Here is a 22118-nt window from a genome sequence, read left to right as displayed (position 1 = left end):
CCCGGACGGCAGCCAGAGAACCAGTTCGCCTTCTCCGGCGAGTGCAAGAACGCCAAGTAGGTCTTGCGTATCATTTTTCAGCAACGAGCATATACTAACCGACGTAGGTACGCCATGGACGTCGTCAAGGAGTGTGCTGAGGCCTGGGAGAAGCTCATGTCCGGCCAGTCCCCCGCTAACGGCATCTCTCTGTAAGCAACCATTGTACCCTCTCGCACCTACCACCCAGCTAACAGCCTGCAGTGCCAACTCCACCCTCGACACCAACCGTGCTGAGCCCGCCAAGCTCGAGGCCATCCCATCTGCCTCCAACCTCCCACCTGCTCCCATCGACGGCAGCATCGACAAGTGGTTCTTCATCTCCGGTGCCTCTGTCTAACTTTTGTCATTTTTCCGATGCCACTAGATGACTTAAAAAAAGAAGCCCCCACCTACAGGAGGCACGTCTTGATTTCATGCTGTAGCTAAATAGACAAAACGGCGAGAGCCCATCTCTACTTTGGTCATAGTCCAGCTCAATTGTATCTAGCCACCTTGAATGAAGAATAAATTTATACCAACGCTAAAGGCACCGTATATGCACGATAATATCATAATTGTTACAAGTTCTAGTTATACATGCCAAAATAAAACACCATGATCCCCCGACCTCATTATCTATCCTTTCAAACTCTCCTCTCTCTCAATCAGCCTCCCTACCCTTCCAACTTCCTCCATCACGTCCCCCACCGAAAGCCGTAGTTTGCCCACCTCCAACTTCACCTCTTTGCCGTTCCGGAATCCCACCGTCATCTCAGGCAGTTGTTTCGAGTTCTTCGGCAGATGCGTCACGTCGATCTTGATGTGCGCTGCCGACGAAGGGGAGGCAGTTGTTGGAGTCTGTAGCAGGGCAAGAAACAGTCGACAGGGTCGAGATAATGGTGACAGAGGAGAAAATGATGTTCGGAACGAGGTTATTGATCGCAATGGAAGGGCCATCGTTGTGTTCCTTTCTCTCTTTTGAGGTGGTCTGATGCTATTATGTCCGGGAACCGGTCAGCATTTCAGAACTGGCATTGAGGGTAAGGCGTTAACTCACGGTAAATAGAGAGTACAGCACTGTAGCTATGCAATTGACTCTTCCGTGGGCTGTTTATGGCTTGTTCTGTGTAAATTGAAGATTCAATCTTCGACTTTCTTCATCGAAAAATAATCATATCACGTGATACAAAAGACCAACTTCGCCGTTTCCAAACATCTGAATTGGCATGAATTTGATATTCACGACAGAACACTTGAAGGGAACATAAAAGTGATACGGTGATACCCAAGATGTCGGCTTCTCTTCATTCTCGGCTTGCTTCCGTCGAGTCATCCATCGAGAAGGTCTCTGGCTTGATACGTCGTTTACAATCCTTTGGCAGTTCAGACAACTATGATGACGATGAGCGAATCGATCTTAGTACCGAGATTCATCATGATCTTGGAGAGATAGAAGAAGAAATGGAGGTCTTACGCGTAGAGACGCACCCTTTTGACCGGAGGCGACATCAACGCATGGAGAGTGTACCCGTTAATTCTGAGGGCGGGAAGGCCATGGCTCTCATGGCAAAGCTGGAAGAAGACTTAAAAATGTGCGGGCTCCAGCATGCTAATGACATACGCTTTTACACTTTAGCTGACAGTCCGATAGGGCTCGGTCTAAATTCAGGAGAGCACAGATAGAAGCCAAGCGTAACTCGGAAAGGGCAAAGAATAGGCAGAGACAGCTTCTCTTTCAACCTTCTGCGGCCGGTGAGGATGGGCCAAAGAAGAGATTGCCAAAGTTCACTCACGGCGACCTCGTTGCAAACTCGTCAAAGGATGTGACTGCTGCACTGAGGCAAACGCACAGTCTCATGCAGGCCGAACTTTCAAGGAGCCAGTTTGCGCAGGAAACTTTAGGTAAGTGAGATTACTTCTTGTTCATGTTTCTACCAATTTACTGAACTCCGCTCCTAAGAACAATCCACCAAGGCTCTTGGCTCTCTGTCGGAATCATACAGCAACCTGGATACCCTTCTTGCATCATCTAGATCCCTCGTAAGCTCGCTTCTCCGGTCCCAGAAATCAGACACATGGTACCTGGAAACGGCATTTTATATCCTTATAGGCACGATATCATGGCTTATTTTTAGACGAATACTCTACGGCCCTCTGTGGTGGATTGTCTGGCTCCCTCTCAAACTCATTGCTAGAATCACAGTTAGTATATTCGGAGTTTCTAGCGGTGTGTCTATGGGCCTGGCTAGGGATTCTAAATCGATTATATCGACGCAGTCATTACCCACGGTTAACTTGGGGCCAACAGCAACGAATTCCTTGTGGAACCCAGACTCTACCAAGGCCGCTGGTATACCGGATATGGCTGAAGATATCAATCGCTGGACTGGAGCAGATGGAGCAGAGCAAGATAAACAAATACCTACGCAGCGACCAGACGGCCCAAAGGTGTATCCTAATCCTAACAAGAGGATGTGGGAAGAACCTCTAGTGGATGAACTCTAGAAATCCATCTACATCTATTTCTCGCTTCGGTTGAACCGATATCTCCTGTGGCAATGCTATCAACGCGCCCGCGGCATCATGTCCCGTCTTTATCCATTTAATACGTCTGGTCTTTGTCTAATATACCTCGCTTTTACCGTACATTATTCCTTTCACATTCTTCGGGAAGTCTCTGATGTCTACTTGCTTTTTCCCTCTTATTATCTAACAGCCTTACAAAGAAGGTACTGCCAAGCTTCTCTACGTTTGGCAATGAACGAACGAGTTTGAGCTTTTGGTAATTCTGGAAACAAAGAAACCATCAATTCGGATACTCTAATTTTTGGATTGCATTCAGAGGCGGTGCCAATTATTTGATATCGTTGCTCGTTATGATAGTGAAAATCCCAGCAGAGACTGTTCTGAGGTTGAAGTATTTATTACTTTGAGCTCAGTTTCCCTAGCCAAATCGAGGCTCAGTCAAGGAGCTCCAAAATCCAGAGGCCTCTGAGGAGACACATCTGATAATCAGCATCGGTTATGCGACTCAGTTTGGTCAGATAATGTGTCGGAACCAGGTTTATTACCCAATAAGTCGAGTCGAGCCCATCAGTGCTAGAGCCATTAATCGAGATTCCACCAAAGTTGAACCGCTAAACTTCATAAAAACTACGGAACCTAACAGCTTCCGCAACCGGAGAAGCGCCTGATGACATGGATTCTCCGAGGTATATTAACCCCTTTATTACTGATAATATATAAGACTCGGAACTAATTTACATATAGGTCTGCATACATGAACATCGCTGTAAACGCCGATCTCTGTGTCATCCTATCAGATCATATGGGCTAGAAACAACATAAACCACAGGAGTGTGGCAGGATGGCATATTCCAAAGAGCCGCCCTGGCGGGTTTAAGTTTTTGTCAAGCTTGAAGTTAGAGATGTATGTCAAACAAACGGTTAAATACAAGATTCATACCCCTAAATCAACGTCTGAAATGAAATTGGGACGACGCAAGCGTTTCTAGCTAATAGAAGGATCTTATTCAACTTTTCTTGAGGCATACTTGTTTTCCTCTGGATGTCTAAGAACCTTTTGGCAGAATAAGTGTTGCATATTATTGATTTTATGATATAACTATTCCGTTATTTCACGGGCCAAACTCTTCGTCTGTAGCCGTGTCGCTCTTCTTTTCATCCTCAATGCCATATTCGGTTTCCAGATTCTGTCTGAGTTCCAAATCCCTCTCCACAGCCACCACAAACAAGCCAGCAATGCTAATGCCTAGCCCAACCCACCAAATTGCCCTTAGACTCTTAACATATACCTCCACCGCTTCATTCCACACAGACTCCGGGAAATTCTTTCGCAAATTATGAGCTTGGCTAGCAAATGAGTATGCCGCGCTATCTTTTAACCGGTCCCGCAGAGCAGGCGACGAGATGGACGGTAGATACTTGTTAACCTCTCCGTTGAATATTATAGAGGCGATTGTTACACCCCAGATATATCCAAATGTCCGAATAAAGCTGAATGTTGCAGTTGAGGATGCAACATCAGATTCCGGAAGAGCAGCCATAATCGCCGGTAGCATGACGGACAATATTATCCCTGAGCCTGTACCAGCAATCAACTGGAAAAAGACCCAGGCAACAGTTTTTGTACCGCCGTTCAAGAGAGTCAAAAGGCCGAACCCGATAGCAGACAGGGCGAAAGAGATGGCGTGGAGAGGTCGATAGGCGCCAAATTTACTTAGAAGTATACCAGATATAACTGCCGAGCCCAACGTGCTGATAGCAAATGGGAGAAAGTTGATACCAGACCGTAAGGTTGTTGTACTATGGACAGCTTGAAAGTACACTGGGAGGAAATATGAGATTGCTTGAACCAGGACAGCAGATAGAAAGGCCAAAAGATATCCAGCGGCCGAGGTGCGATTGCTGAACAGGCGTGGGGGCACGCTTGGATAACTGGCGAATGATTGCTGGATATGAAAAATGATCCAGCCGACGATGCCTAATACCAACGGAAGGATAATTCGCCAGCTAGACCACGGGTATTCAATACCTCCAGTTACCAGTCCAAGGAGAAGAGAAACCATACTCGGGATAAAAATGAGGTTTCCGAGAAAGTCGATTTGCTGTAATCCCGATTTGTCAAGCTTTGAAGTTTTTACCTTCATAAAGAAAAGTATTATCCCCAACGCTACAGTGCAGATGGGAATGTTAAGATAGAATATCCAACGCCAGTTTGCCTCAGCCAGCGCTCCTCCAACGACTGGACCCAAGGCAGCCGCCATTCCAGACCATGAAAACATCAGGCTGAGATACTTTCCTCGTTCACGGAGAGGGACCATGTCACAGCAAACAATGTCAGTTAAGACATACATACCTCCAGCGCCGACGCCTTGTATTGTGCGGCCAGCAATTAGCATTGCTGCACTTGTAGCGCTGCCAGCAATACCACTGCCTAGTGTAAATAGCACAATAGACGTTATGAAGGGGATTCGACGCCCATATATATTTGCAAGCTGACCACAAAGCGGTTGCAATACCGAAGAGGCCAGCACGAAAGAATTAGCAATCCAGACGTATTTCTTGGAGCCCCCAATCTCGGCGGTGATGGTAGGGAGGGCTGTAGTGATGATTGCGACATCAAGCGCTGAGATAAACGAGAGAATACATAGCGCAATAAATATGCCCCAAAACCGAACCGTATGGCCCGCTTTGGGTGGCGTTGTCTCTGTCTCCATAATAGCCGGAGTCTCTGGGGTGGTTATTGATTTTGTGAAAAGAAGAGACAGTAATGGGCAGCGAACTGGGGCAGATACATGGCCATTATATGAGCCATGCAGGCAATGAGAATGCGCCCCCCTCATTATAAACGTAAACAGCCTTGTCCCAGCCCTGGCCCCGGGACCTCACATACAAAGAAATACATCCATGGCGTGCGTAGTACACATCATTCGATGAAAGGAACCGGAATCTAAGTTAAATAAATGAGGCCAGCTCGTAAATCTAAGCTTATAACAGCATGCTTTTATGGACGCACACCGGCCAGATTTTGCCTAGTAACGTGAGGTCAAATATTTACCTAAGCAATATGTCAGAGGTCAACGGGACATGGTATGTACGGAGGACACACAATTGTTATTAAGACTGGAGCCAACAAAGGTCCAGCCTTGCAGCGTGCAGGGTTTGAATCCTTTGTATGTAAACGTGAAACCCCGCCATACTATATACTATGTATTTTTCGATGTAAATCCGTGGCTTATCTCCGCGGCCCCACCATCAGCCGCCAACCTTGTTACGCGAACCGCCCCACTACTCAAAACTCACCCCTGGCGCCTGGTCTGCATCTTGTATTTTAGTCCTGAGTATACACAAGCTTCAGGCGTCGACCATAAAAGAGAATGTACTGCAAGAAAAGTGTAGATAATAAGAGTTAGCGTTAAAAAAGAATTTATTATAAAAGTGTTTACTGTCGACCAATTTGTTTTCACTACTCTAACTTACCAGTAAACTTGGAGCCACAAGGAGCGTTGAAGCTAAATGTCAAACCTATATTCTTCATAAATATGATCTAATCACAAGTTTTGCTGGTTGCATTAGAACAAGGCTGCAAACTAATCCCCAGCCAAATCATGCTAAATAATACGGTTGTTACTTAGGGTTTCCGCCCCAGTTAGCTATGACTACGTAACAAGAGCAATACTCTTAATAATGCAGCAAGTACTCAGAATGGAATCGGTTGGTAGCTGGCATGGTTTAGCCACCGCAGGTGCCTAAATCGTTCCTGGTCTGCATATTTAACTAATTAAATAAGGTAACTGCATTGTATTTGGAAGCTAACATTAATACATAGAAGTATTACTTACAACTTTTAATAAAAAAGGCATTTTCTATTTTTTACTCCTTACTGAAATGAGACCTCAGGCTAGAGGGAGCACTTTTCTGTTCTAGCCTATTATATCCTTCTAGCTAGATTGAATTCAAATATTTCGCGAGGAGTAGCAAATAGCATCCATAAGTAATGTCTATGTTCCAATTTAATGCAGCGGGCACTGTACGCTAACACTCTGCGGACCAAAGATAGGGCAGTAACTGTTGGGAAAGGTAGTATCCATCCTTTGTGTACAATATAAAGCTTGTATAGGAGCTTAGTATGGCGCTTATTATCTCCTCTAGCTTAGTTACCCACATTTAACCAATACGATGTAAAATAGAATGTTTTAGAGTGGATTTACAACCTGGAAGACCGTAGACTAGAGATCAGAGAACGCCCTCGCCTAAATTCTCTAGCAGCGCATAAGAAATTAGAGGTTATTATTCAAATTCACATTTTTCTGCAATAATTTCTCTTTGCGTGCAACAGCTAAGTCCTGGCGGCACTTTACATTGTCTAATTTGCATGTCAATCGGCTACTTGGTTTCGCGCTTGATTTTACATAGTGATCCGTATGATCCAAGCTGGCGAGCTGACCGAGAGCTGAAGTCTAGCCATCTTGTACACCAGCAGCCATGTTAAAGAAAGACGATTAGACACCGAAATATTGATATAAGAGAGGGCTGTTCACAGCCTTCCAGGGCAAAATACAGCGTTAGGCTCGAATATATATAGTGACGGAACAAAGAAAATCGACTGGAAATTGAGAAGCTGACAATAGGTTGGCATGTTCCTGACCATTAACTGCTTTGAGCATACTAGACCGCTCTTAACCAGCTTAAACAGGGTCTTATATCAGAAGCATAGATAACCAGTTGCATGGAGGCATACGTATCATTCATATAACAACTACTGGGGACAAAGCAGGTAAATGGAAAATTTGATTGTGGAGGTTGAATAAGCCGCGGCTAACCCGTTAACTAATTAGTCACTTAACGCGCTCTCGCGCTTTCGACGCGGCTTGTAGTTACGTTAATTTTCACCCTCCAGAAACATCTCATCCCACCACAGAATTGGGATTTTCCGCAGTGCCATTAACAGATTTGTCCTAATGGCGTCAAATTTCTTTAACAACAAAGCGCGCGCTGCGGCAGCCTTGGCAGCTAAAAGCAGTGCGAGTAATAGTCAGGATTCTTCCGACCAGCAAACACAGCCGTGGGTTGAGAAATAGTATGTCAGATCCATGGTCCAGGCTATGTACGGAAACTGACAATGCGACCATATGAATTTAGCCGACCAAAGACCCTGGACGATGTGGCCGCCCAAGACCATACAATTTCTGTTCTGCAGCGGAACCTGCACGCTTCGAATGTAAGAAGGCAGCACCCTTCTCCGTTTCTGTATTCTCTCTGACGCGCTCGAATAACATTATAGCTTCCTCATATGCTTTTCTACGGCTCTCCAGGAACGGGAAAGACTTCAACTATTCTGGCAATGTCCAAGTCTCTCTTCGGACCAGCGCTCGTCCGTTCGCGAGTTCTCGAGCTCAATGCCTCAGATGAGCGTGGGATTAGCATTGTCCGTGAGAAGATTAAGGATTTTGCTCGAATGCACCTGTCTCAACCTCCAGCCGACCCTGCATACCGTTCTCAGTATCCCTGCCCACCGTTCAAAATCGTCATACTCGATGAGGCCGATAGCATGACACACGATGCACAGTCTGCCCTTCGCCGAACCATGGAAAAGTACAGTCGCATTACACGATTCTGCCTCGTATGCAACTATGTTACCAGAATAATCGACCCTGTAGCGAGTAGGTGCAGCAAATTTCGGTTCAAGGTATTAGATGGCTCTGCTGCCCGAAGCCGGCTGGTTGAAATTGCAAGAATGGAGAAACTGGACTTGGAGGATAACGTCGTTGAGACTCTACTTCGGTGCAGCGATGGAGATCTACGAAAAGCAATAACATTTATGCAGAGTTCTGCAAGATTAGCCCGCTTCGGCTCAGGGAAGAAGAAAGAGGTATCCGACGAGACTGCAGAGGCGAAAGATACAAAAAGCAAGATTACAGTGAAAAGTATTGAAGAGGTATCAGGCCTGGTCCCGGAGACTGTTATGGATCGTGTCATGGCAGCTCTTCGCCCAAACAAACGCGTATCAAAATACGACGAAATTTCAAATCTAGTAACTGACCTGGTGGCTGATGGATGGAGCGCCTCCCAGGTCCTCTCACAGGTACGAAGTCATCCACCCTTATGAGCTTTTGGGAATGATATGCTAATAGTGCTTCAAGACATACCAAGCCGTCCTCCAGGACGAAGCTGTTTCAGATGTACAAAAGAATCAGATATTGAAAGTCTGTTCCGAATTTGATAAACGATTAGTAGACGGGGCTGATGAACATCTCTCAACGTTGGATTTCATGTTACAAATATCCGGAATAATACAGTCTAATTAGTCGCTGGCCGTTGCATCTTATACCAATGTTTTGTATCACATCTCTTTCAAAATGCCTATTAAATAGCTGCGATTACGTAACTAACACCGACACGGTGAAGAGTAATCACAACCTCCCAGCGCGAATAGACAAACAGCAGAAGCAACTTGTTACGTGCACTACACTAGAAATTGGAGGATTAAAGAGCTATAGGATCAATATCTACTCATGAACCGACTACGGGTACTCAATCGCTTAGCCCTCTCTACCTCTAAATCACTTTCTCGAGGCTATTCTCATTCCTCTGCTCCGGTTCCGCCCCGGAACTGGACACCCACGCCATTTGTGACTGAGACGGTGGTATGTCATGAACGAGCTCTCAACATCAGATATGGAGAATAAGAAGCTAATTAATGTCGCGATTCTAAGGGAGGCGGCTGGCACACCTGTATGCGATCTGCTCCAACCGCATTCCACTTGAGACCAATACTGACCTAACATCCCAAAGATGACATATTTTCACGTCTCTTAAAGGTACGCGTTGGGCAACTCAAGTTCACTTTCATCAGAAGCTATTCTAACCTGTATGTTAGGAGCGTATTGTATGCCTCAATGGCGAGGTTGACGAAAGCCTATCGGCTGCGATAGTTGCGCAGCTCTTATTCCTTGAAGCAGACAACCCAGAAAAGCCTATTCAGCTTTATATCAATTCGCCCGGAGGGTCGGTGACAGCTGGTAGGCCACATGCATGTGAATTTCTTATGGATGTAGTCCAGCATAGCTAATATGGTTTTTTACTAGGGCTTGCAATTTACGATACAATGACCTATATTCAGTCCCCAGTCAGTACGATATGCGTCGGCCAAGCGGCGTCTATGGGATCTCTCCTACTATGTGGCGGTGAAGCCGGGAAAAGATACTGCCTTCCGCATTCATCAATAATGATTCATCAGCCTTCAGGAGGGTATTTCGGTCAGGCAACGGATATTGCCATCCACGCAAAGGAGATCCTTCGAGTACGCCACCAACTAAATCAAATTTACAAACGCCATTTGACAGGAAAAGAAATGACACTGGAGGAGATCGAAAAACTGATGGAGAGAGACTATTTCATGGGTGCAAAGGAAGCTCTGGAAATGGGCATCGTGGATTCTATCCTCGACAGACGAATACCTCCAAAGGAGGAACCAACTTCATAAATCAGGAAATTAAAGCATAACAATGTACGATAGGTTGACCCTAGTAAATAGGGGTTCTGTGTATAGATTTACTCAATGTATCCCCCTCAGTCCAACAATAAATCACCATATTAGAATATTCATTACTGTACTGTTCATAAAGCATATAATATATATACAGGACTGAACTGCATATCAGGCCAACTGCAAGTCCTTTAGCAAAGCTTAAACAAGGTTGCAAAGTTAAGACCCGGCAGCTTCCGTTTGAATGCCCAGTTGGCGTCTAATGAATGTGCTTGCGGGGACTCTATTGTTACTTAATGAGGCAGAGGGGGACACAAGCGCTGAGGTACGGCTATGCCACTGCTGTTGGAGTGTACGGCTGACATCCAGGCTCATAACCAAGGCTTCCCCCGAATGGAAATAGTCGCGCGGATGCATACCACTGACTGTGTAAACGCCTCTGGCACCGCCCAGATTCGAAGTCTCGAGACCCTCTCCTTGCTGGATCCCAATATCGGCCTCCTGGCTGGACAAATTCTGGGATGATCTCAGCAGTCCTTGTTCCTCGGAATCATGGTCCTGCTCTTGCACTGCTGAAGACGCCGCACTCCCGACAGTTCGCTGAGATGGGTTCAATCCAGAGGCCTTTTCTTTCTCCAGGAGTGCTCCAACCATCAGGATTTGAAGGCATAAAACCAATAGGTCCATAGTAAGCAGCTGAATTTTTGAAATGGGGCCTTTTTGACCGATGAAATCAATGAACAGCCCACCGTGAAGGTACCCTCTGGATGCTTCTCCTGCAGACGGATTTGATGAAACAACGTGGAGGAAGATACAGACTAAGTTACTCAAGATAATTGCTCCAATGTAAGGTTGATTCTTCGGTGGCTCAGGAAAATTGGCTGCTTTAGGGGTTAGGAATAGGAACTGGACTATGGCTCGTACGGCGAAGTGTATGATAGAGCAGCTGGTGATCGAAGAAAAGATATTAGTTAAGCTGCGCACTCGACATTCATGAAGGAAATAGCTTACTCCATATAATAGAGGGCCGATAGCTCACAGTATATAAGCAAATCCAAATCACGAGTCAGTCGATTGAGAAATACGGACTTGGACTTTGCGAAGGTCGCTCTCCTGGTACTAAGATCAGGTTGACTCTGACATGAAGTAATTGATTCGATGTCATCTTCCGGGCTTGACCTGCTAGGTATATTGAGGACGTCTGTGATATACTCGGCATCGGTGATAGGAGCCTGGGTTGTCATAGAGATGTTTAGAGATTAGAGATGAGAATAGTGGCGTAGACGAAGAAAGAAAGTAGCTTATGATATCGGAGCATAAAACACCCCTAAAGCTCTCCGGAACGTCGCTTCACGGAGCATATTATACCATCGCAAAGGGTAATGTTTTGATATTTGCCAGCTTGAGGCGCAAAATGTTCATGTTTTCTGTCGTTTTGAGATGTTTTGCGCTTACTAAGCAGTTTCATCAAAACTTCCGACGACAGAAAAAGAGTTGAAGATGTTGGTTATTCTTCATCTATTCTTTATATTTACAGAGTGTTAAGTGTGTAGGTGCGAGCTGAGGAGAGAAAGCATCATAAGATGAAACGAAGCTTTTTCTGCTCAAGACTATCGTTATGCCAACAGATTTTTAGTCATGCTACGTTTTCGATAGAAAAGCATCCCAGGCTCATCCCAAGATCCTATTCAATAACAATTTCTACAACGCCTCAGCCCAAGCAATATCCAAATACAAACACTCAATTATACCCAAAGAGTCACCAGGATGTTTGTCAACCTGCCCAAAAGTATACGAAAAAGCGATATGGTAGCATATCCGGAGAGAAATCCTCGAACTCCGCTGCTCCAGATGGCCTAGTGGAATCACCAATTATATTAAGGAGATCCGAGAAACGAGCGTCTCTAAATCGAATCGCCAAAACTGGAGAACGCAGTAAACATTGGGACCAGGACTCATCCTTGGTTCGCAACCCCTGGGCAATAGCTCTTGCAAGCCCTCCTCGACTATGCCATGCAACTCATTCAAGACTCCCAACGGAGCTGATGATAGATTTCGGTCTTGTTCAGCACCCTGAGACATCTGCTTTGTGGTTACTTCCTACTTCGCTGCTTGAGGATGAGTTGAGAGAAGCAACTGGCGACGCAGGGTCCAGGGTCACTACTGAACACGATAGCCCTCCTGCAGACGATGGCAACCCTGCTGTAGGTGCTGATAACACCTCGAAACCAAGGAAGGAATTTCCATTAGTCAGGGTTACGAATAGCGGAACATTGTTAAATATGCTGTCTAATCCCAAATATTCCAATATCAGCAAAGGATTAGTCCCGCCCTCATGGAAACAACCCCAAGGGCCACTTTCTAAGAACGCTATGCAAACGCTAGTCTGGAGAGGAGACATGGCCAACCATGTACTTCAGGCAATGAGGAGGCAAGTGTTGAGAAGCCTAAAGAAAATATTGCAAGTTACGCCGAAAACCAAAAAACAACAAAGGCAGGATACTTGGACCGTGTTGAATAACACCGAATACCCCATAACCCAAGGAGCGTTAGAGGACTCGTTACAGCAGCTTCCAGAGCTGAGAGATATTAGGAGTGGAGTAGTGTTGATTCTTCGCCCTGACCACCTCGCGGAGTCGAATTTAGACCATAATGGTGATTCTGATTTCACCACTTCAACAGCAACGGATAAGCAATCATTCGATCTAGTTGAGCTTCCTGTGCAGAGGTCGCAAGTTCCTGTCTTTGACCTGACGAAGCTGCTATCCCTCGAAGAACTTCAAGCAGTACGTCAACTCGGGGAAGTTTTTCAAGGGGGCGCTCTATATTTCATACCCGCAACAAGAAAGTCGGCCTTATTCGTCCTAGACCTCTGGCGACTGAAGTCGTTTTTTATGGAACGAAGTGAAGGGGAAGAATATCCTGCTAGTCGTCAATTAGCATGAATTGATACGAACTGTTCTGTGTAAGTTATTGCTTGGTGGTCTGGTGAGCTGATGTTCGACATGTATAAATAGATCCATGACATTTATATAGGAAGCTGTCTGGAGTAATCAGTGTAATTCTATTTGATCTATACAAACACGAATTCTAGGCAATGTATAATGTATAATAGTCTATGCACCCTCCAACAAATCGCTCAACGCATCAACATAAGCAGCCGGGGCTATGGACGAGGCGATAAGTTCGTCTTTCGTGGTCACGCCGGTCAATACGGCGAGTGTCCCACCAAGGCCACCGTCAAGGCCGAACTTGATGTCCGTATTTATTCGGTCGCCGACCATGCAAGTTTTCTTTCTGTCAAACTTGAACTTGCCCTCGATAGCATCCATCATTGCTTGGCTAGGCTTTCCCAGCGAGAGAGGTTCTGCACCTGGTACTCCTGGGCCTCCTAGCATAGCAACGAGCGGGGCGCATATCGAGCCACCGCCTGGAAACAAGGAACCCGAATTTGGCAACGTGCTGTCAATATTCGTTGCGAGGAACACGGCTCCTCGCCGGATATAGTGCAATGCGACAGCCAGTTTGAGGTAGTTGATATGGAAATCCAAACCGACCAACACGACTCCAACTTCCGGGTCCATGAAAGAAGGGTCATTAGAAGCAATCTTCTGATAGTCCTCCTGCGTGATTTCTCGTCGGTATGCTGGGTCCGTCCCTCCGATGTAGGAAACATTTTCGGCGGCTAGTTCTTGCTCGATTCCAGATTCTCCCAGGATAAACACCTTGCGCTTATCTGCCGGCAATTCTAGGATACGTGAGATGTATACCGAAGCACTATACGATGAGCAAAATATTTCTTCCTGTATGATGGTCAACGTCAGCTGTCCTCCAGCGCTACAACGGGACTGTCTTCACCTACAACTTCGGCCTTGATCCCCAGACCACCCAGCTTTTTTCTATAGTCTACTCTTGACTTGGTGCTGTTATTGGTAACAAAGACAATCTTCTTTCCTAGCAGGGAGTTAGAAACGCCCGATGGAATTTGTGAGGGATGAAAGGCTACCTTTGCTCCTCAGCATGTCCAACGTTTCAACGGCTCCCTTGAACGGAGTATCGCCAGACCAGAGCACTCCTGCCCACCATTTAGAAAACATCCGTCAATTGCATGGGGATACAGGCACAGGGGGCGTCTGGGTAACTAACCATCGCAGTCAAATAGAAAGGCCTACACATTTCCAGGATATTAAATACCGTGCATACACATATGCCATCGGGGAACTGGATACATACGTCAAATTTATCGACGAACTGCCGAATAGCAGCCTTATCGCCGGTCAGATACTGAGGCGAGGCCATTCTCTGTCTATCCCGACCAATCGACGGCCAACAGATAAAGTTGTCTAGCTAACTCGCTGCTGGAGATGTTTTGGTCAAAGTTGAAGCTGAAAGTCGAACGTCGAAATTCCATCCCACTTTAAGAAACTCTACTGCTTTCCTCGCCTAAAGGCTTCAACGACAGCAACATCGCCCGGACGACGACGATAAGAATACAAATAAAAGATGACATATACTCGTTATGGTTAGTTGGAGCCTTGGATTCACCTTGTTTTATCCATCTCGCTGTCTTGACGCTGTGAAGGACTACGGAGGCTAACCGGCCATCACAGGCTAAGCTACATGGACATTTATACACGCCAGGATGCTGCGATATCTGTCTACATGTCATCGCCGATATGAGAACTAATATACAAAGTGCGGGGCCCATGCCCTCAACCGCCTAAGCTTGGCTAGGAAGTTGGTTGCAGGCCGTCTCTGGAAAGGAACAGATACGAATCTACATACTATGTAGTACATATTCTGCGACGCCGGCCAACAAGGAGAGCGATGACCACGCTACCTGAAATTGCTGAACCCTGATTTGCGAGCCATCTTGTTCCCTGATCCGTCTGGAACTTTGTGTGTCCCGAAGTATTTGCCGTGATAATTTGCGGGGAGACGGAGCACATGCAACGGGAGTGACCCAGGATGTTAACTACTGTGTCCCCCTTTTAAACTCGGCTATCTCCAGCATTAAGTACGCCTGGCTACGCGTGGTACGACGTCGCGGGCGTTAACGATGATCTCGGGAGGCGTACAGGTGGCTTGCTTGCCTCTTCGGTAGATCGTCCTAATCGACCTGTCAAACTATTAAATCAAAACTTTCGCCTTAATATTTTTTACGCCGCCATGGACTATAAAATCTCCTCTCTGGTGTTTATTTGAATAGTGTCCTGGTTTCTAATCTTGCACTATAAATTCTAAGCGGGCAATTCAAACCAACATGAAGAATCATATGGCAGCAGGATGGTTTTACTCGTCACAGCAAATTCGTCATTATTTTATGACGCGAATCTCCAGCCTGAAACCGTCGAAGGTGACTCCTGCGCCGTTGTTTGTTTACTTGATGATACTAGCTGCGGGAAAGTGGCTTTGCTGATGGCCATTTTTTGATAAAGACTGAATTGAAGAATCCCTACCATATCCTTCGCGAGCTGGATAGCCACCACTGGCTTATGTTTAGCGTCGGATTTATCGCTTGGGTTTGGGATGCATTTGATTTCTTCACCGTATCTCTCACGATAACGGAGATAGCCACCGAATTTGGAGTTACAAATTCGGAGGTGTCATGGGTTAGTGGACTCTTATAGACGTGTGCTACATTGACTAACTTATGCATAACTAGGGGTTAACCGTGACGCTTATGTTACGCTCTGTTGGTGCTATTATATTTGGGCTCTTCGCGGATAGATATGGGAGGAAGTGGCCAATGATCGTAAATTTGGTACTATTCATTGTCCTTGAGCTGGGTTCAGGGTTTTGCCAGAATTTGTCCCAATTTTTGGCTGTTAGATCGTTGTATGGGATTGCCATGGGAGGTAGGCATTGCGACAAGCTGTGACCTTTGATACACGGACTGAATGGCAACTTGTTAACTTAGAATTCGTTAGGTCTATTTGGTCCCGCGGCAGCAACTGCTATGGAAGATTTGCCATATGATGCTCGCGGAATTGCGTCAGGCCTTTTCCAACAAGGCTATGGCACAGGCTATATGCTCGCGGCCATATTCTATCGAGCATTGGTGCCAACCACCAAGTTCGGATGGCGGAGCCTCTTCTGGTTTGGTGCTGGACCCCCGATTTTCATCATTCTTTGGAGATACTGCCTTCCCGAGACCCGTCATTTCCAAGTAATGAAGGCAGAGCGCGAGTCGCGAATGTTAGCAGAGGAGGATGTCTCTGCCGGCTCTAATTCTATACAGAAATCCCGCATGAGTGGACTGCGTGCCTTTTGGAAGGACTCTAGTCCCGGGCTAAAAGAGAACTGGTTTTTGATGGCCTATCTTGTCGTAATCATGACCGGGTTCAACTCATGCTCCCACGGCAGCCAGGATTTCTATCCAACCTTCCTCAAAGACCAAGTAGGGAAAAGCCCAACCCAAACTACGGTTATCATCGTGGTAGGTATGCTAGGCACAGTTATCGGCGGTACACTGATAGGATGGATTAGCACGTTCCTTGGAAGACGGCTGACAATGATCATCAGCTGCTTTTTCGGAGCCGCTATTTTACCTGCATATATTCTGCCCAGGTCGAACGCCTTGATCGCATCATCCTTTTGGCAACAGTTCTTTATCGGTGGTGTCTGGGGCCCTATCCCCATTTATCTTTCCGAACTTTCCCCTAAGCCGTTACGCGGTCTGCTGGTGGGGTTGACCTATCAACTAGGAAATTTGGCTTCATCTGCATCAGCGACTATTCAGGCTGTTATTGGAGAGAAGTTCCCATTACCCGATGGACCACATGGGAAGAAACGATTCGATTATGGGAAAGTCATGGCTATCTTTATGGGAGCTGTATGGGTATTTTTGTTGATCTTGCTACTTCTGGGGCCAGAAATGTCACAGGAAGAAAGAGATGAGGAAGAGCTGGCTGCGAGGGAAATAGAAAGGCGGAGAAGAGAAGGGAAAACTCTGGAGGAGATTGGAAGGGGAAGGGCTCTGCTAACTGACGTCAAGGTCCTGAAGGATGAAGGAGACGAAGGCAAGGAGCTAACTATCCAGCATGTGGCTGAAGTATTTGCGGAGAAAAGTGTTTAAGATGTTTTTATATCTTAGGCTAGTTTGGGAGACGACTCGTTTTTTGGATTTACTTCATATGTTCAAATCTACCTATCCACGTTCAGTAGTGGCGTGGGATAAGTGTACATGGAAAAGCTATAGACAGTGGAATCCATCGTTGTTGAGCCCCGCAGAGATTTGTATACTCCGCGGCCTTACACCTGGAACGGCCTAACTAATCAATGAGGATTTTAGGTGCCAAGGCGGTGTAGTTCTCGAAGAAGCTGGTGAAGAGTCGCGTTGCAAGGGCAACATCCTTTGTTCCACCCGTCTCTCGAATACTGTGCATGCTCAACTGTGGGCTTCCCAAGTCGAGGGTTCTTGAACCAAGAGCGGCTGAAAGCATGGGCCCAATGGTGCTGCCGCAGCTAGAGTCGTTGCGAACAACCAGCAACTGCATTGGTACGATAGAATCCGAGGAAATATCACTCTTTGCAACGGCCGCGCGAGCAACCTCGTGCATCAGCACAATTCCTGGAGTGTTGGTGGCGTAGCGGGCATTGGCATTGACTTTGATGACTGGTCCCCTGTTGATTTCTGGCTTATGCTCGGACTCGTATTTGTAGGCATAGTTTGGGTTAACGGCGTGAGCCATGTCTGCAGAGACGAGGAAGGAGGTGGAAAGAGACTGTTCATATGCAGTAGAGAGGTCTTCGTCGGAATTGCTGCCAGAAACGCGAAGCATGGACAGACGGTGGATGATGGCTGGGAGGATGTTTGAGTCTGCACCCTGAGCGGTTCTGCTTCCGATTTCTTCGTGGTCGAAGAGGGCGACCAGGCGGATGGCAGTCTCGTTCTCCAGGGCCGAGGGCTTCGCAAGAGACTCGACTAGAGCAACGGTGGCACAGAAGGAGGAGTTGAGGTTATCAAGTCTCGGGGAAAAGATAAACTGGTCCATCATACCACCAAGGCATGACTTGTGGGTATCGTATAGAAGCATCTCGAAGTCAATAATGTCATCCGGTTTGGCAGAGAGCTCGGAGGCCAGGAGCTCGATCAAACAAGGGTGGTGGCGCTCAGTGATCTTTTTGAACGGGGATACCGAGTCTCCTGAATCCTCAGGTTTGGGGCTATCATTGGTCTTGGAGAGCTCGGCAGCTACCATGCCGCAGATTGGAACAAGCTGGGTTTCCTTGTTAAAGGCAAAGGTCTCTGTGCGGTCCAGATGAATAGCCAGAGTTGGAATACGGAGGACTGAGCGCGGTTAGAATAATGATCGGTGAAGTGTAAGCTCTTCCAACTTACTTGGCTTATCAATGTGGACCAGTTTGGAGGCAATGGTGCCATCCTGTTGTCTTACCATCACACGACCTGCGATACCGAGATCGCGGTCGAACCCTGGCCTATCGGTCAGCACGGAAGAATACGACGGATACTAGGAAAAAGATGCATACATGTATGCCATATGCCACCTCCGTAGGGCTCTACAGCGATCTGGAGGAAACCTTCGTTGGTTCGCTTGGAAACAGGCTTGATTCTCAAGCATGGAGAGTCCGTGTGGGCACCAATCATTGCAATTGAGTTGCCAGGCTTTGGTAAATGTTAAAAACGGTGTCTTTTTCCTCTATGGAGCTTTTTAGAGGGTGATTTGTTCATAAAAAACTGACCTTCCACTTGTTACCGACAGCAAATGCAATGATGGTAGAGCCATTGCGGGTGACATAGTACTTGCCTCCAGGCTTGCAAACGTCTGACCAGCAGTCTTTCTCCTATGTAATTACAGTGTTAGACTTAAATCATGACGAGGGCTACCTGAGAAGAACTACCTTGATCTCCTTGAATCCGGCGTCGGTGAAGCGTTTGGTTGCAGATGCCACAGCATGGAACGCTTCGATTGACCGTCAGCATGTTACAATCATTAAGAATCAGGGAACGAGCAGCATCTTACGGGTTGGAGAAGCGTTGACAAAGGACAAAAAGTCGTTTGCCCGCGCCTTTTCGTCAGCGGTGATCATGATGGCTAGGGTTCTTGATCGTGAGGAGCGTGAGAGTGGAGATGGAGGGAGCAGAGAGGCGACTCTACGAGGTCTCTGTGGTAGGAAGACAGGCAGACGGATGCAACGAGCAACGGTACAGGCGTCCAGCAGAGCGACAGACATCCAACGCGAGAGGAACAAGGCAGGGATAAAAAAGAAACGTAACAGCGGCCTCGTTCTCCTCTTTATATCATCCAACTAGAAGATCTTCTCGGTGTTTTCTTCCATGTTCCTTGTCGCGCCGTCTATCCTCGCGCTGACTAAGATAGTAGATGACTAAATGCTGACTCATCCGGGGAAGGGTCCCATCCCTTTTAGGACTAGCGCCCCCGACGCGTGACTTTCGCGGGTTTTTGTTTTTCCTTTCCCCTTTTGGAAGTTTCCCCTTTGGGCGACGAAGCTTGTTTTGATGTCGCTTTTTTTTTTCGTTTCTTAATAACAAATAAATAAATACAAGAAGAAAATATTCTAAACAAGAAGAAAAAGCTCGCCGGCGTTTGGTCAACGCTGCCTTTTGAATTGCGCCTGTACCGTTCGTCCGTGTTTGAGAAAAAAAAAAAACCGCCAGCCGCAGAGTCGCCATTGCCCCAGCCCCCTTTTCGATGTTCGTTTTCCCCGTCGCGACAGTCCACACAGCAACAGCGCCTATTGCCCCGTCGCCAAACTGAACGGACACAACATCTGCAGAGAAGGGGGAGGATACAGCTGTCGCGCTTCCGTCGCATACAAACATCTAGTCTTATAGTCCCTGTTCGCCGTCCGCGGGAGCTGTCGTTTTATGCCTCGACACCCGTTCTGTTGCTCGGTCCTCGTTATCGCCAGTGTTTATCGATTGGAAGCGAGAGAGAGCTCCCCTCCTCTCAGGGAACGCCTGGGGAGGAATGGCGGAAACCGCACATGGAACAGGTCGCACCCGCGCATCCACTTCCCGTAGAGCCAAAGCAGATACTCTTGCCGCCAGTATGGACAGGAAACCCATTTCCCCGCCGGCCTCCAACTCCCCTCCAAGCCATGGGGTTAGGTCCAAGTCGACACAGAACAAGCTCCGGTCCACCAGGCAGCGCTCTCGACCTGGGTCTGAACCGGTAAACGCGGACGCGCTGGCACGAGCGCTCCAAGACTTTGAAGACGCCGGCCGTCAGCGTGAAAGAACACCGGGCAGTAGCCCAAGCCGGAAACGACAAAGGGTTTATGGTGATAGGTATGTGCCAGATGAGCCATTGTTTGCTATATGTACACATGCTTTGTCTATCCTCCTCTCTGGCGCACCCTTGTTCATACCCATTCCATTCCATTGGTCTTTATTGTTGCTAACGAATGCGTCCAGGTTTATACCCAATCGTGATGGACAAGACTTACAAGCTGGATTCAGCTTACTTCATGAAGACGGCTGTCCGTCGACCCCGTCAAAGACAAAGAAAAAGTCAACCCACGGCGAAATTCACTCTCAGAAAAGTAAGTCCTGGCACGACCACTATCTGCCGTCACCCTGCTTACTCTTACATCTACAGCGGAGGAGGCCAATCGGACGTACTCTAGGGTGCTTCGAAACGAATTCTTCGGCTCTACCATTCCTCAGCCCGACATACACTCTCTCTCACCTAATCCAATCCCCGGCCGTTCCAGCGTCTCTAGGGATTTCAGCTCTAATACCCCTCAGTCACATAAGGTTGCTATGTCTCTACCCCCGGCTAGCATCACTCCTTCCACCCCCAGCAAGAATCTACTCTCCTATACCTCCCCAAGAAATGTTTCTGGGAACCCTACCCCATCTCGAACACCACGCGGCCAGCATGGCCCTAATTTCGATGCCCGCTCCGACTTGTATAGCCTCTCCCCCATCCGATTTGACAGTCAACAAATTCTTCAAAGTCTCCGAAAACAGCCTCGATATGTGAACAAAGTACCATTTAAGGTCTTAGATGCTCCTGACCTCACAGACGATTTCTACCTAAATCTTGTAGATTGGGGTAGTAGCAATATATTAGGTGTTGGCCTAGGATCTGCAGTTTATATGTGGGATTCAATCAACGGCCATGTTACAAAACTGTGTCAACTGGAAGATGATACGGTGACCAGCGTCAATTGGATCCAACGAGTAAGACTTCACTCATCAAACGCTAACCAGGATGTAACGCTAACCCAGATTTTACACAAAAGGGAACACACCTTGCCATTGGGACGGGTAAAGGGCTGGTTCAGATTTGGGATGCCGAGCACTGTCGCCGACTACGGACGATGACAGGCCATACTCTCCGTGTAGGGGCATTAGCCTGGAACGATCACATCCTCACATCAGGGTCCCGTGATCGTCTCATATTTCATCGAGATGTTCGCTCTCCCGACCAGTATCTTCGCCGACTTGCAGGTCACAAGCAAGAAGTTTGTGGCCTCAAGTGGAACACAGATGACGGCCAACTCGCTTCTGGCGGTAACGACAATAAACTAATAGTCTGGGACAAGCTTAACGAAGCGCCTTTGTACCGATTCACAGACCATACTGCCGCTGTCAAGGCAATAGCATGGTCTCCACATCAACATTCCCTATTGGCTTCTGGGGGAGGAACTGCGGACCGGACAATTAAATTCTGGAACACGTCAACAGGCTCTCTAATAAAAGAAGTCGATACAGGAAGCCAAGTGTGCAATTTAGCGTGGTCCAAGAATTCGGATGAGATTGTCAGCACTCATGGCTACAGCCAGAATCAGATTGTGGTATGGAAATATCCACGGATGGAGCAGGTCGTCTCACTCACCGGCCATACTTTCCGAGTCCTTTATCTTGCCATGAGTCCCGATGGCCAGACGGTCGTGACTGGTGCTGGTGACGAGACCCTGCGGTTCTGGAAAATATTTAATAAGAAAGGCCTGAAACAGCAAGATCGGGAAAGCAGGCTAGCCAGCTATTCGACAATACGGTAGTCAACATGGCACCCGCACATTTACCAGTTTGCTCCAGGTTGTTTTCGGTCACACCTGGTCTCCTGCCTTTTCCGTACATTTTATGAGC

The 22118-nt window shown here is 47.1% G+C and overlaps 12 protein-coding genes across 12 annotated transcripts in view; 7 read left to right on the top strand and 5 right to left on the bottom strand.

Moving 5' to 3' along the window:
* MCYG_06197 (inorganic pyrophosphatase) overlaps nt 1-379 on the top strand; it is a gene marked incomplete at both ends in the record, with an annotated part of 1063 nt that extends 684 nt beyond the window's left edge. Inside the window, 3 exons of the mRNA XM_002844187.1 lie at nt 13-56; nt 108-191; nt 244-379. Coding sequence (XP_002844233.1) covers nt 13-56; nt 108-191; nt 244-379 — 264 coding nt within the window. The remainder of the gene's footprint in view (nt 1-12; nt 57-107; nt 192-243) is intronic.
* A 278-nt stretch (nt 380-657) lies between these two features.
* On the bottom strand, nt 658-978 carry MCYG_06196 (conserved hypothetical protein; the record flags this gene model as incomplete). The annotated part of the gene is made up of 1 exon (XM_002844186.1): nt 658-978. One exon carries the CDS (start codon nt 976-978, stop codon nt 658-660), a length of 321 nt encoding a protein of 106 aa, XP_002844232.1.
* Nucleotides 979-1311: 333 nt separating this feature from the next.
* Nucleotides 1312-2526, top strand: MCYG_06195 (Sec20 domain-containing protein; the record flags this gene model as incomplete). The annotated part of the gene is made up of 3 exons (XM_002844185.1): nt 1312-1613; nt 1673-1923; nt 1982-2526. 3 exons carry the CDS (start codon nt 1312-1314, stop codon nt 2524-2526), a joined length of 1098 nt encoding a protein of 365 aa, XP_002844231.1.
* Nucleotides 2527-3659: 1133 nt separating this feature from the next.
* MCYG_06194 (conserved hypothetical protein) lies at nt 3660-5261 on the bottom strand (the record flags this gene model as incomplete). The annotated part of the gene is made up of 1 exon (XM_002844184.1): nt 3660-5261. One exon carries the CDS (start codon nt 5259-5261, stop codon nt 3660-3662), a length of 1602 nt encoding a protein of 533 aa, XP_002844230.1.
* Nucleotides 5262-7505: 2244 nt separating this feature from the next.
* MCYG_06193 (activator 1 41 kDa subunit) lies at nt 7506-8852 on the top strand (the record flags this gene model as incomplete). The annotated part of the gene is made up of 4 exons (XM_002844183.1): nt 7506-7624; nt 7687-7765; nt 7829-8629; nt 8679-8852. 4 exons carry the CDS (start codon nt 7506-7508, stop codon nt 8850-8852), a joined length of 1173 nt encoding a protein of 390 aa, XP_002844229.1.
* A 207-nt stretch (nt 8853-9059) lies between these two features.
* MCYG_06192 (ATP-dependent Clp protease proteolytic subunit) lies at nt 9060-10030 on the top strand (the record flags this gene model as incomplete). The annotated part of the gene is made up of 5 exons (XM_002844182.1): nt 9060-9191; nt 9261-9279; nt 9340-9365; nt 9425-9566; nt 9633-10030. The coding sequence occupies 5 exons, from the start codon at nt 9060-9062 to the stop codon at nt 10028-10030; spliced, it is 717 nt and encodes a 238-aa protein (XP_002844228.1).
* A 222-nt stretch (nt 10031-10252) lies between these two features.
* Nucleotides 10253-11277, bottom strand: MCYG_06191 (conserved hypothetical protein; the record flags this gene model as incomplete). The annotated part of the gene is made up of 2 exons (XM_002844181.1): nt 10253-10979; nt 11045-11277. The coding sequence occupies 2 exons, from the start codon at nt 11275-11277 to the stop codon at nt 10253-10255; spliced, it is 960 nt and encodes a 319-aa protein (XP_002844227.1).
* Nucleotides 11278-11616: 339 nt separating this feature from the next.
* MCYG_06190 (conserved hypothetical protein) lies at nt 11617-12978 on the top strand (the record flags this gene model as incomplete). The annotated part of the gene is made up of 1 exon (XM_002844180.1): nt 11617-12978. One exon carries the CDS (start codon nt 11617-11619, stop codon nt 12976-12978), a length of 1362 nt encoding a protein of 453 aa, XP_002844226.1.
* A 171-nt stretch (nt 12979-13149) lies between these two features.
* MCYG_06189 (4-nitrophenylphosphatase) lies at nt 13150-14332 on the bottom strand (the record flags this gene model as incomplete). Its single annotated transcript, XM_002844179.1, has 5 exons — nt 13150-13836; nt 13896-13987; nt 14040-14108; nt 14180-14201; nt 14267-14332. The coding sequence occupies 5 exons, from the start codon at nt 14330-14332 to the stop codon at nt 13150-13152; spliced, it is 936 nt and encodes a 311-aa protein (XP_002844225.1).
* A 976-nt stretch (nt 14333-15308) lies between these two features.
* Nucleotides 15309-17111, top strand: MCYG_06188 (carboxylic acid transporter; the record flags this gene model as incomplete). Its single annotated transcript, XM_002844178.1, has 4 exons — nt 15309-15389; nt 15484-15645; nt 15699-15891; nt 15964-17111. The coding sequence occupies 4 exons, from the start codon at nt 15309-15311 to the stop codon at nt 17109-17111; spliced, it is 1584 nt and encodes a 527-aa protein (XP_002844224.1).
* A 196-nt stretch (nt 17112-17307) lies between these two features.
* Nucleotides 17308-19087, bottom strand: MCYG_06187 (aspartyl aminopeptidase; the record flags this gene model as incomplete). The annotated part of the gene is made up of 6 exons (XM_002844177.1): nt 17308-18326; nt 18378-18470; nt 18527-18662; nt 18740-18841; nt 18899-18960; nt 19021-19087. 6 exons carry the CDS (start codon nt 19085-19087, stop codon nt 17308-17310), a joined length of 1479 nt encoding a protein of 492 aa, XP_002844223.1.
* A 902-nt stretch (nt 19088-19989) lies between these two features.
* On the top strand, nt 19990-22030 carry MCYG_06186 (cell cycle switch protein CCS52A; the record flags this gene model as incomplete). The annotated part of the gene is made up of 4 exons (XM_002844176.1): nt 19990-20309; nt 20436-20563; nt 20620-21206; nt 21269-22030. The coding sequence occupies 4 exons, from the start codon at nt 19990-19992 to the stop codon at nt 22028-22030; spliced, it is 1797 nt and encodes a 598-aa protein (XP_002844222.1).
* Between the last annotated feature and the right edge of the window lie 88 nt (nt 22031-22118).

The sequence above is a fragment of the Microsporum canis genome, genomic scaffold (assembly GCF_000151145.1).
Source record: "Microsporum canis CBS 113480 supercont1.6 genomic scaffold, whole genome shotgun sequence".
NCBI lineage: Eukaryota > Fungi > Ascomycota > Eurotiomycetes > Onygenales > Arthrodermataceae > Microsporum > Microsporum canis.
This window is presented reverse-complemented; position numbering and strand designations above follow the sequence as displayed.